This window comes from Heterodontus francisci, chromosome 24 (genome assembly GCF_036365525.1).
Source record: "Heterodontus francisci isolate sHetFra1 chromosome 24, sHetFra1.hap1, whole genome shotgun sequence".
Taxonomy (NCBI): domain Eukaryota; kingdom Metazoa; phylum Chordata; class Chondrichthyes; order Heterodontiformes; family Heterodontidae; genus Heterodontus; species Heterodontus francisci.
Window position 1 is genome coordinate 71400537 of NC_090394.1, and position 13488 is coordinate 71414024.

General features: G+C 38.9%; 1 protein-coding gene across 9 annotated transcripts in view; it reads right to left on the minus strand.

Moving 5' to 3' along the window:
- The window catches only part of LOC137383518 (SUN domain-containing protein 1-like), a 91878-nt gene that overhangs the window by 20257 nt on the left and 58133 nt on the right, over nucleotides 1-13488 (minus strand). For 5 of the 9 annotated variants that reach the window (XM_068056556.1, XM_068056553.1, XM_068056552.1 and 2 more), the window contains 12 exons: nucleotides 12553-12755; nucleotides 9895-9924; nucleotides 9591-9785; nucleotides 6956-7075; nucleotides 6301-6384; nucleotides 6058-6174; nucleotides 5750-5848; nucleotides 5288-5381; nucleotides 5104-5162; nucleotides 3031-3179; nucleotides 2685-2945; nucleotides 417-503 (listed from right to left, as the gene is read on the minus strand). In XM_068056556.1, the coding sequence (XP_067912657.1) occupies nucleotides 417-503; nucleotides 2685-2945; nucleotides 3031-3179; nucleotides 5104-5162; nucleotides 5288-5381; nucleotides 5750-5848; nucleotides 6058-6174; nucleotides 6301-6384; nucleotides 6956-7075; nucleotides 9591-9785; nucleotides 9895-9924; nucleotides 12553-12755 (1498 nt within the window). The remainder of the gene's footprint in view (nucleotides 1-416; nucleotides 504-2684; nucleotides 2946-3030; nucleotides 3180-5103; nucleotides 5163-5287; nucleotides 5382-5749; nucleotides 5849-6057; nucleotides 6175-6300; nucleotides 6385-6955; nucleotides 7076-9590; nucleotides 9786-9894; nucleotides 9925-12552; nucleotides 12756-13488) is intronic. The other 4 variants (XM_068056555.1, XM_068056554.1, XM_068056558.1 and 1 more) reach the window with 4 other exon arrangements.

Consider the following 13488-nt stretch of genomic DNA (forward strand, 5'->3'; position numbering starts at 1 on the left):
AACATGGAATAGATGTGTACTTCCCCACTCAGCTAGCAAGGGAGCGCAAAATGAGCGAAGTTCATGATACTGGCATATCGCTTTGCGAAAACTATTTTGCAGAAGCTGCACTGCATTGCAGAGCACTGAAAGGCTTAAATGACAATGAACCACAACAGTGAAGCTTAAATTGTTTAGTAATATTTTAAACTTAAGATTTCTTTATCGAGCCACATATTTCCAGTTTTTTTCTGACTAGCTCAGACACAGGAATATCAGCTTGTGTTATAAATCAGCATTTTCACAAAATTCTAATAATTCTATGCACCACCACCACCTACTACAGGCCTTCCAATAGTAAGTAATCAAAGATTCTACAATTGTCAGTGCATTTAGTATTAAACCAGCAGGTGCATAACTACAATGTTAAAAGGTACCTCTGATCTGTTAGACAAACTCTGAAGCAGAAACTCCAGCTCAGCGATGCGTAGCTCATGTTTGTGATGTAGAGCCATAAACTGATCCTAGAGGGGAAAAGAAAAATTTCCAAATTTGTCTACTGAAAAGTAGTTATATGTCAGCTGCACTTTACGTAAAAACGTAGTAATTCCAAAACTTTTCACTGTCTCTCTGGAAGGCAAGGCTACATAAGGAACTGGCATCATACACTGTAAAAACAAATGATTTTAATGAAGGTATCTTTTCCAGAAGTTCTCAGAGAAAAAGCTCAACTATTAATTGCTCAGCTATAAATGCAAACAATACACAGTTATCGCACAGCTGTAGAAGAAAGATGTTATGGTTGGAGAAAAGATTTCAAGCAGGTCCAGTGGCTCTTCACTCAAGCCAATCCTGTGATCAATAACATACCTGTTTGAAAAATGGTCAACATACATACTGATCAAGATATTTGGGTAGGACTTATGAATCAGAAATGAACCAGAACAGAAAAAGTTATATTTTTCTGTTGCTGAACTTAGGCAAGTTACCAGTTGGCCAAGCTTGATTTGTTTACGTGTACATTGCAAGCAAATAGTTTTATTTGTGGGGCGGGGAGAAAATGGTCAGAGAAACATTCAAGAGGTAGGCACCTTTTCATCCCCCAGCAACATATTCCTTGCGATCAGAGATCTTCCATCACTGTTCAAGCATCATTGCACTTGCATGCATCATTTGAATTTAATATTTGCATTAACCTAGGTGGCTGTGTTTCATTTGGTGCAAATATTTAAGTAGCCTACGTTGGATTATTGAATGCACTTCAGCTTTTGTACAAGCAGATACGTTGGCAGATAGTAAAAGGCAATTCTGGTTGGGCTATAGTCACATCATGGCCAAATGCCAAAAACAACTGCCACAGAGTCCATTTGCATTGTGATCATGTTGCGTGACCTTCATTAAACACTACCATGATAAATGCAACTTTTGAAGCCTTTGATGCTTTGGCAGCAAATCAGAGATAACATTGTGTTTCGTCTCTGACTTCAAAGTTTTGAAAATTTTGATATGCCTAAGCTTTGGTACTGACCCTGTCTGTAGCAGTGACATTTATGGAATCAGTTTGCACATTTTCAAGGCTGTCCGCACTTCAATGTCAGAATTAGTTGCTTTTAATGTACCTCCACTGTTGCTAACTGAAGGATTCCCATGTTGACTCTGCTCATAGTTGTGGCAAATAATCAAGCATATTTCCAAAATTTTCTGTTATTTAGCAGGGTCGGCTCCAGTGTCACATTTGCCTGAAAAAATATGGAACCTATGACCAAAAAGGATGTACCAAGAGCTGCTCAGTTATTAACAAAATAGCAACTTTCTTCAAGCTAGAAATCCTAAAATGCCCAGGTACCTGGAGTCACTTTTTTTTTTACAGTTTGTTTTTTTAAGAAGCATAGTGTTTGCTGAATAGAGCAAGAACACCAAAGATCACCTAAAGATGATTTCAAAAGAGATCAAGATCTCAGCGACACCAGCAAATGTGACGTAATATCTGAAATGTCATCAATTCCCATTATAAACTCAAGTTACATATAGTCCCAGCTTCAATCCAGGAAAACTTGACATCAATTATAAAAATCACTGGACTTTCACCTGTTAATGTTTTCACCACAACTGAAAAGTTTTAAAGGATTCAAAACATGCTCGTGCACTTCAACACCTTAACTGTGGAGCTGCCCTCAAGAGTGATAAAAGTGCGAGTTAGCTGCATTTAGTGTCACCTTGTAAAAGCGTCAATTCTGACATATATAGCTATTCAACAATGCAAAAAAGTAACAGCCCAGTAACATAGCAAACAAGCTCAATCACTGGTCAAGTCCAGGTGCATACTGAAATATGTAAAGCAGGTCAAAATCAAAACCATAGCTAAAAATAACCCATGCGGTAATTGATTTAATTCAAGTTTTGAATTTTGCAACCTGGCAGCAGCAGAAAACTGCTACCGGAGACAAGCCTTTAAATCCACAGATGAGATCATTAAACTACCTATGTAGCAAAGGTTACAATTAAAAAATACAGCTGCTGAAACTGGTTGCAAGCATGTGGACAACATACACAATTAAGAAATGTTAAGCACATTAAACTTAAATGTAAAAACCAGTCTTCCAAAGCTGCTGCAACATTGATGTGCCCAACATCTGCCCAGCTGAAAATGTATTTGGTCACTTCAGCTGCTGCTTTCTCAGAGGTTTTTGACTCCAGCAGCTTACCTGGAAAAGATCAGTTCCTTCCTGCTTCATTTCTTCCCGCAGCACGTTTGAGTGCTGTCTGATTGAGTTTCTGATGAAGACCATGATTCCTTCTTTATCGCTCATCTCCCCGACTTGTTCCTGTAGCTTCTGTAACAAACTGGCAAGTTGAATGTAACGATCATCTGAAGCGTGAGAGCTTCGAGAACATTGGTCACTTAGTAGGGCAATCTGCTTTTCCAACTCCGTCACACGACTCCAATCAAATGGGTGTCCAGAACTCTGAAACAAATAGTTGTACAATGACAAAGCCGCACTTTAGGCCTCAGACCATGTTGTCCAAAGATATTTATGCTGGACGCATTACCCGTGGAAGCAGCAGTGGACCAGGAATCTCCCCATTTGTCTGGATAGTTGGTAGAGTTTCTTTTGAGCCCTGGGCAGTCTGTACTGCTGTCGCATTAAAGACTGGCAACAATGACCACAGGCCTGCCAGACCCAAGTACCAGAGACCAACTGAAGAAAGGAGAGGGAGGTTACTTTTATGGGGAAAAAAAACACAATATTTAATACTATCAGTTTGTTTGCAATAAATTTAATAAGCAAAGATTTGCTTCAGATAGAAAATGAAGAGCTGTAGTTTCTATCCAGATCTTTAGCACTATTACATGCATTATCATACGTTTTTCTGCTTTCATTTTCTGTTTCATGTGTGCTCCTAACCCGTTTAATAACCACTTTTTTTTTTTGCAAACACCCTGCAACAAATCAGGGTAAATTCAGACTGCTTATTTTAAAGCTTATACTTTGACTAGCTACATAAAAACTAACAGTTTAGCTATTAAGTATTTAACAGGAATTTAATTAAAATAGTTTTCCTACCTTTTTCCAAGTGATTTACCCCAGGTTATCCACAGAACACATTTTTATACAACCCACTAGATGACACTGTTCTACCAACAAAAGGAGCCCGTCACATATCAACTGTCATATACTTAAAGGGATATATGGAGTTATATCTTTCTGCACACGTGTAAAAAGGAGTGGGATGCTCATCTTATGCTAAATGAGCTATATAAATGCAAGTTGCTGTCGTGTGTGGGAGGACAAGCGAACCAAGGACAAAACACCATATGGGAGCCTGGCTAACAAACGCCATAACAAAAAGCATGTAATTTCTGTCAGGACATTGACAAATGAACCATTTGGGTACCAATTATAATTCAATACATTTAAACATTGCCATTTAAACTTGCATTCAATAACGGTTATGGAAAGGAATGCACGTGTAGGGTTAGTGGTTACTACCTAATATGTGAAGATTAAACTTTTTTTAAACCTGTAAGCAGACTTCAGTTCTGACATAGTTGACTCTCTCAGACCACATTATATACCCTACCACGACATGTTCTCAATTCTGTTTTGGTTTGAATCTTGTGCCTTTATCCATTATTAGGTATTTAATTTGCATCTTTTTCAAACAAAAATTAAAAATTTTACACTAAATACTTAATGAAGTTAATTTTCTTTCATGAAAAAACATTGAGAGTCTGCTGGTATAGCAGCATATGCTGGTAGTGTTGTGCATTTCATGATCAAGAAATTTTGCCAACAGTGGAAAAGTGAAGGGGTTAACTGGGCAGGGACATTTCAGACAGCTTCTACTGAGTCAAGGAATGCTGTTCCTGTGGTAGATGAACAACATACTCCTGTTTTGCCTTGTGCCCTCTTTTACTCCTTCTGTGGACTCTGTCAAGTTGAACACGAGTGGTATACATGGCATCCGTCTACTTATGGGTCACTTTGGGATGGAAGAGGTAGTGTTCCACTTCTGGTGTTGGCTCACTCTCTAACTTAATTTGAAACTAACAGGAGAGGTCCAAGCCCGCAAAATGAAATTTCTCTAAACAATAGGTCAAGATCTCTCCCTCTTGCAAACCTGGCTATGCCTTTCTTGTGCCACATTCTAAGTCTGCTTACAGCAAGCATTTCTGGGACCTCCATTGGGAGGACAAAATAATGATTTAGTGGGATCTTCAGGGATCCAAACCACTCCACACTGACCCACAGATTGCCTATGGAAGAGAGATGGGTGAGCATATTTATTGATGTGAATGATTGCCAGAGTCACAGAAACAGCAATGAGTGCCATCAAGGTTGGTCTATACTTTATCTTGGACGGGAGGCATGGCCACGTTATGCTGGGTTGGGAATGTAGATGTCGCACTTCAGTATCAGTAGTTTGTCTCAATACCCAAGTCATCCTAAAATATTACACACGACAGGTATGCTTTCAAGCCTCTACAAATCACAAACCAGCTTTCATGTACAATATTGCTTTGGCAGTTTGTTAATCGAGCCAACAGGTTTCTTCACCATGCTATATGTTACACTTACTTTCAGGACTACAGCTCTATCAAACTTGCAGGTGTTCACTTACCAAATAAAAGAAGAAATGGGATTAACAGGAACAGCCATCTGAGCAACCTGGGCAGACACCTACATGTAAAGACAAACAATAATGCATCCAGTGAATTCTAAAACCCCTCAAATTACAAGCATTACCATACTTGCATTGCTAAACAAACTGAAATCATGTGCTAATGCACATTAGCTCAACATACCTGGTAAGTAAAAATACATCAAGAAGGGACATTAAAGTGATCAGCTGGTACCATCCAGTCCCAAGCCACCAGAAAGCTCCAGAAGCAGCTTTTCCTTGGGGGAGGGGGGAGAAAAAGAATGATATACGATTAAGTATTCAGATGCTCACCCAGGTAAGCAGTTTACGTAGGTGGAAATCCTGGAACAAACATGCTGTGTGAACTAGCCCAACTATAAATCTGGATTCATGCATTTGTTCCAATTTTCTGAGTGCAAGTACACTACATTGAAGAAAATTAAGCCAGGTGTAGCACTACGGAAGCCATCACTATACACACAAGACTTGGGGTGAAATCAAAGCTTGCAATACTCTACCACATAATATACATGCACAATAAACGCCAGCTCTGGGAGGACCAAGCGTGCAAAAGTGAATAGGTGGAACAGATGCAGAAAAAAATGAAAAGTAAAAATTAAATAACCTGGAGATACAATGGCCAACCACAGAATAGACAAGACCTTCCTGGATACAAACCAGGAAGCAGCACCAGCAGCCTGCATCACTCTCAGCAACAAAGAGCCTACAAATACAAAACAGAACGATCTGCAATGCATCAACTTTGCATGTTCAGGCAATCTTTTTTGGTGCAAATTTTATCTTACTCAATATACGGCACAAAAGCTAATGAACCAAATATCCCAAATGTGTAGCAACAGCACCAAATATCACCATTTTTCAAAAAGTTACATCGACAAAGCACGAGGACAAAATAGAAGTCTAAAAATCAACCTGCATAAGCAAAGAACAGCCAGACAGTCCGTGTGACTTGTGTAAACTTCATGTACTTTGTGGACCCCACCTCAGTGGATGTATATGTATCGTGTTTCATCCCCTTACAGTCATCACCTGTTGGTTATGCCAGTACAATAAGTTAGTGAACAAAGTAAACCCAATTTGTGTTGAACTGCATTTTGCCCCATAAGCAACTGTGGAATGAAGTGGCAACAGCAGGTATCAAACTAAAATACTTACACAAAGATTCCCCATTTATATGCAGGTGTCCATCCCCAGTAATCAACTCTTTAACATTCATTCTTCCACAGTAACTTGAATGGGCTGCAACACAGAAACTGATCCTTAGCTGTCTTTCTCAGATGGGAAAAATATTCTGTAGAGAAAAATCTTGACTGTCAAACCAATGAGTAGTGAAGTTACTGCATTTGCATGTAGCCAGGATTATGCTGCTCATGCATGCAAATGAACTAGCTATTAAGAGTTTACCTAAATAAACGAGCACAAAGTTATTTAAATTTTAGATGTCCATTTGCAGCTCAACTACAAGCTGGTCTTGGTCAGCCCACCAAAACAAAAAGTGTAAATAGTGACATTCTGCTTAAATTTAAACAAGATAAAGTGATCTACAGGCAACATCACATGGTGTTTAAAAAAAGGAAATTCCATGCCGTTCACATTTCAACACAATGATTTGAATAATTCTAAATATTTCAAGTATATGCATTTTAGAAGAAGCACCTGAAGAGACCACAGCCAGTACTCACATAAGAGTTAAGAATAAAGTGCCAGAACTTTCTACAACAGGGAATACAATGAAAAGTCATGGGTTCAACAAGGTAGCAACAGATTTAAGAACATGCAAGCATATGTTTCACCCCACAGAATTGGGTACCTTTGGAGTAAAAACCAGTCTTCAACAAAATTGTTTGATAAAGTTGCAAAAACCACGCGGCTGCAGTTGATACAGTATACTTTGCCAACTGGAGTGTGTGACTCATGAATAACTGCAATCCTACAAAAAAAAATAAGCAAATGCAACCAATTTTTTAAAATTCCAAGACAGACCAACATTCATGACACTTATACAGGGCTGTTGGTACATTACACCCTAGAACAGATCCAACAGTAAAAATCAGGTGTTTGAGGGATTAGATTTTGCTGAATAAATCCATGAAAATTAAATTACAGTAAAAATGAATTTAAGCCATTAGAACACTTATTGGAATTAAACAAGTAAATCCAATTATTTCAGTAACAATTTTAATTTCACAAAATTGCATGGTACTATGTCCAGTTATAGACCCTCATATCTACTATCCTGTCTATAAATCAATGCTTTATCAAATTACACACTGATTTTTATTGAACTGCAGATTGCATTACTGAGTAAGAAAATAAGAAGGATGCCTCCTGCACTTACAAGAACAGCCAGCAAACTTATTAAATTAAATTATTCAGCACAAGTCCAGGATTCTGAACATAAGATGATTCAGGTATTTTAGGTTATAACATATTTTCAAAGCAATGAACCAATGTAAGTGATGAGATGCACCATATAGACTTCGCATATGCCAATGAGTCAGACTCACTAGATTCAGGAGTAAACAAATTGTGCGTTTATTGCCAAACCCTAATAAAGCCTGGAATTAATATCAAGAAATGCTGGAAATACTCAGCAGGTCTGGCAGCATTTGTGGAGAGAGAAGCAGAGTTAACGTTTCAGGTCAGTGACCCTTCATCAGAACAGTTCTGATGAAAGGTCACTGACCTGAAACGTTAACTCTGCTTTTCTCTTCATAAATGCTGCCAGACCTGCTGAGTATTTCCAGCATTGCTTGTTTTTATTTCAGATTTCCAGCATCTGCAGTATTTTGCTTTTATTAAAGCCAGGAATTAGTTTGTTCTTCAATTTCACGCTCCCTTTTACATGCAACACGCAGTTCTTTGACCAAGGAAGTTTGCTCCTCAGCCTTTGACAATGCCATGTGCCCAAGGGACAAGTATGCACAGCTCAGGGGAACGAATCTTCCAATTTTCCCTCCCTCTAAGTACATAGCAGCAGGAGTAGGCTCTTCAGCCCCTCGAACCTGCTCCACCATTGATCTAGATGATGGCTGATCTTCTGACTCAACATCATTTTCCTACACTATCCCCATATCCCTTGATATCTTTAATATCTAGAAATCTATCGATCTCCGTCGTGAACATCCTCAATGACTGAGCCCCCACAGCCCTTTGGGGGAAAGAATTCCAAAGATTCATCACCCTCTGAGTGAAGAAATTCCTCCTCATCTCAGTCCTAAATGGCCTACCTCTTATTCTCAGACTGCGTCCCCTTGTTCCAAACCCACCCCCCACCAGCCAGGGGAAACATCTGCCCTGCATCTATACTGTCAAGCCCTATAAGAATTTTGTATGCCTCAATGAGATCATTTCTTTCTTCTAAACTGTATAGAATACAAGCCCAGGCATCTCAATCTCTCCTCATAGGACAATCCCGCCATCCCAGGGATCAGTCTGGTGAACGTGTGCGCACACATCTCAGGTTGCCATGTCCCTGGATGTCACATCCATAAAAATCAAGAATTCACCTCATGCTAAAATTAATTTCCCCTGCATCAGACATTTCTCTTATGCATACTGTCCCCTTTTCTCTCCATTGCCAGTGAAAACACCAACTCATGCTTATGTCACAGATTAAGAATGACCACGGAGTCTGTGGTTGTTTACTACTTCACTGAAGTAAGCATTTTGCATAAAATCATGGAACAGAATTATAGACTAGTAAGTATAGCACAGGAGGCCATTCAGTCCACCAAGTCTGCACCAGCTCCTTCAAAGAGCAATCCAGTTAGTCCCACTCCCCCACTCTTTCCCCAAACCCTGCAATTCCAATTCCCTTTTGAAGGCTACTATTGAATCTGTATTCACCACCCGATCAGGCAGTGCATTCCAAATCCTAACCACTCGGTGCACAAAAATTTATTCCTGACGTTGCCCCTGGATCTTTTGCTAATCATAAATTTGTGACCGCTTGTTATCCAGTTTCGCCTATCGAAACCCTTCATGATTTTTAACAAGGCCATCAAATCTCCTCTCAGCCTTCTCTGCTACAAGGAGAACCCCAGTTTCTCCAGCTCTCTATATAACTATACTCCCTTATCCCTGGAACCAAGGTAGCAAATCTCTTCTGTACCCTCTCCAAAGCCATCACATGCTACCTAAAATGTAATGCCCAGAATTGGGCACAATCCTCCAGCTGGGGCCTAGTCTTGACTAATGACAACAGTTTATTTTATCGTGGACAGGGTAGTGATAATCACAAGCAAGCCAACCTTATTCTCATATGATATCCTTAAGTACAGCAGTAGTCTCTGGATAGCAAGCAGAAGTGAGATCCCCAATTGGATTGTTACCTCAATAGCCTCAAGGTCCTGCAACCACTGGTTCTTGTTTTAGTTTCACCCAGGCAGTGCATTTACCTGGCTATGCTACCAAAGGACATCTTCTATATGCCAGTCACTTACTTGACTTATCTTTTTTGTTTCTGCTCCTGGAGTACACTGTGGAAGAGGGTGCATGGGAGGCACAATATGCAGTCAGGATATCTTTTCGTTCAGAAAGTATACTGCAGTCAGTACAGGTGTAACCATTGAACATGGCTTTCTGCATTCCTCCTGTTACTATGTCCCCATTTGCTTGCATCAAAGTTGCATTTCCTCCTAAACAAAAAATAAAGGAAACTAGATTTTTGACACCAGCGCTATCCGAACAAATTAGGTGCAGTACTTTCATGCGTCAAATGAGTCGAACAGCTGAATATTTCTTTACCTTTGCTATCGCCATCCTCGTCATCTAGCCCTGTCAAAACAAGCAAAACAATTTTTTTTTTTTAATATCGCTCAATTTCACAGCAATTAGCTAATTTATCTCGAGCAACTTCAGAGTGTTAGAGGACTGGAGCAAACCAAATGCCTCTCAGCACAGATACTTCAAGTCAAATTCTCGAATGAAAGGAGGTTTCACTCCAGTACCAGCAGCAACACTTGGAACTTTTAGTGTTGGTTTATGCAGCTTAACGAAACATTTAATTCAAATAGCTATTAAAAAAAAACCCATCAAGACTAAAAAGCAACAAACTACTTTACAGCAGTGATGTCACTTCAAAAAGTACTTCAACGGCTATAAATGGCTATGGTATGTCCTGAGGTCATGAAAGGCGCTACATAAACGTATATTCTTCATTTTACTGCAACTTATTCTATTCCATTACATCATGAAGCAAATAAATCACTGAAAACATTCCTGCTGCAATTAACATATTAAAATTGGAAATTGGGCAGCTAGCTGTTATTTCGTGGATATTGCATCATTGACAAATTCTAACAACCATTTTCTGAGCTTATGCTGGGCACAATTTCACAGGGAGCATCAACCATTTAGTACCTCTTCCCAAGTGGTCTTTTACATGAGTTTAGACAGCAAGTGCCAGCTATTCACCCATAAGGCATCATAGCTGAGTCCTAACTAGTTCTCAGCCACCATCCATATATATCCAGCTCCCAGCAGAGGTCCTTGAATAGCTATCAGCATTCAAGACGATGGCTAATTTTTCACCCTTCAACCAAAATGTGTTGAAATAAGAGAGAAAGATCCAGCATGGGACTTAGTCTGCATAACAATTCTACACTGGAGAGTACATTTACCTACTCAAATGATTTAAAAAGGCATTTTAAGATTTTCAGATTTACACTAAGTACACTGACTTCACATTTGGAAAAGACAATAAAACAAATAATATGGGGTTCAATACAGCCTCAAGGTTGGACTACCTTTCATAATCAGTTTCAAAAGATAAGTATTACTCAAAGAAACAAAGACATAGGACGCAAAGTACCAAAGCAATGCTGAGACAGCTTTCAGGATTCTCACTATGGAACAGAGGTGTGTTTCAAATTACTTCCTCTCCCTTCAAAAATAAACAATATCCCTCTTCTGAAAGACAGCACTGTGGCCACCTATACAGTTCCTGGACCTCAATATGACAGTATTTGTTGTAATGGATTTAAATGCAGGTCTCTGTGCAGACTTAAATGTACTGGTGGTAGAAAGACAGGTCTGCTGAAATCAATTTGAAATTTGCTCCTTAAGCATGGATTTGTTTGAATAACACACAAGTAATATTGAACAGTGTTCAGGCTGTATTCTTTTGCCCTTGCTTCCTTTCTGCGGTTGAAGTGGTTTCCTTATAAAAACCTGCTGGTGGTTTTAAGATAATATCTCCAAGCATCATGTTTTTCGTTTGCTGTCGATGTCTGTAATAAACAAGTGAGTCAGCCTTTTCTTTACATTGGATCTAACGTTGAGCCTTTTGGACACCAGAACCAATTAAATGTGTGTGTGTGTTTCAGTTAACATTCACAAATTTCCATTGTTTTACGCAAGCATTAATTAATCTGAGGCAACTGGACTCATATCTCAACTAATCCCAAGTCTGGTAAACACCAAATTTATACTTGAAATGAAGCGTAAGGGAATATTTTCCCCAGATTCAAAAAAGGATTTGCTCACGTCAAATGTAAAAATGATTAAATGCATCTAGAGAAAAAATTAGTTTAAATTCTATCTGCTAAGTCAGTTGATCAGTTCCTGCCAATAAAGCCAAAAGTAGACTTCACAGTTCTAAATTGGATTTTAAACACACCAAGTCCAATTAAAAAAGAAATCAAAATATTCCAGCAAGGCTCAGAAGAAATCAGCCAGCCATCTGATGCATCCATATTACAACTATTAGACAATTTTCAAGTCCACTACTGGAGTGCTACAGTGCTGAAAAATGTTGCAGAAGCGCTGATGCAGCAATTATGCACTATGAAGTATAAAAGCATTGCCCACAAGGAGGCAAAGGGGAAATCACAGTGCATCAATATCATGGAATTCTATTTCAAATCAGTAATGAAGCATGTGAAGTGTTGGACTTTGTGTTAAACATCATTTTTTTTTTTTATAAAGAGGACCACAATGCTGCAAAACCACAAGTGCAGGTAGAAGCTAACAGCAGTTGTGATTGTAATGAAGGGGTAGCTTCCAAAACATGAAAAACAGCTGCTGGCTGAAAGCACAGGATTCACCACAGTAAGGCTCAAGAAAAATTTGAGAGCCATCTCAAAATGTTCTTTAGATGAAAGGATTTCCAAACAAAAATAAACCAGTATGCCCTATTTGTGGATACCTAGGATACGGAGACAGAAAAATTCAAATGAAGTTAGATAAATGTCGAAATATTAAGCACCACAAGTGAATCAGATTAGTTTCCAAACATTCTTAATCTCTAACTCAACCTTCGATAATCACCAGGGGAAAAAAAACTGTCCAAGTTAAACAGATGTTATTCAGTTCTTTAAACTTCTAAACTGGAAAAAGTTTGAAGTAATAATCATAAGCCAAAATTTACAATTCATTTGAAAGCTTGCATTTTATCTTGCTCACCCCAGAAATGACCTAATTCTGTTTTTTCTTGAATTGAAGACTCATCCAGTACTGTGGACATCATTGATGTATCTGTCCCATAGCTGAGGATACTACTCTGACTGGAAACTGATGAGTCAACCATGACTTTCCTCGGAGTATGTGACACAGACACAGTCTGTTTGCTTGCACTTCTGTGTTTCTGCTGTTGCTGTTTGGTGCTCCTGGAAGAGAAAACTATGTTAAAAGATCTTCAATTTTTAATGTTTGCCACAATAGCTGTGATGTAGCATTTTAGAGCTCAGGCTCATGTAACACATGCGAGATCCCAATTACAATACTTCGGAAAATACCAAGCAAAGGAGATTGGTCAACCCAAGGCTGCTTTCACATATCTGGCAGCCAACAGCAGAAAGAGCAGAGGTCTGTCTTGAAGCAGATTTCCTGTCTATCTCTGGTCTACATGAAACTTCAAAGGGGGGAAAAAACCCAAAAGATAACCAAAACATTTCCCACTCGTAACATCAGAATTTAGTGTTATGCAAACATACATAAGTAATAATCCTGGTGTAATTTTACACAGATTTCAGCTGCACGATTAAATAATGCATGAACGTCTCTCAGTAGTCCCAAACTGGTACATTTAATCTCGGCACAAACTCTCATTCTTTGGACACACATCATAATTTTAAGTGACATTTGCAATCAGGTCGTCTCCTCTTCCCCATCCCAGACTGGATGTGTAGACAATGGGAAGTCAGCCTCAGGTGTAAGAAATAACAGCTGTATTACATACTTTCTGATGAAGGATGTGTGTCTAAAAGGTTGCTTTTTTTAAAAACATTCAAATGTTGACTACTGTTGTGCTCCAACATTTTCTGCTTTAATTTCAGCATTTTCCACCTTAATTTCAGGGTTTTCCTTTCATCTCAGGTGCTTGAAATCTTGAGGAAAACC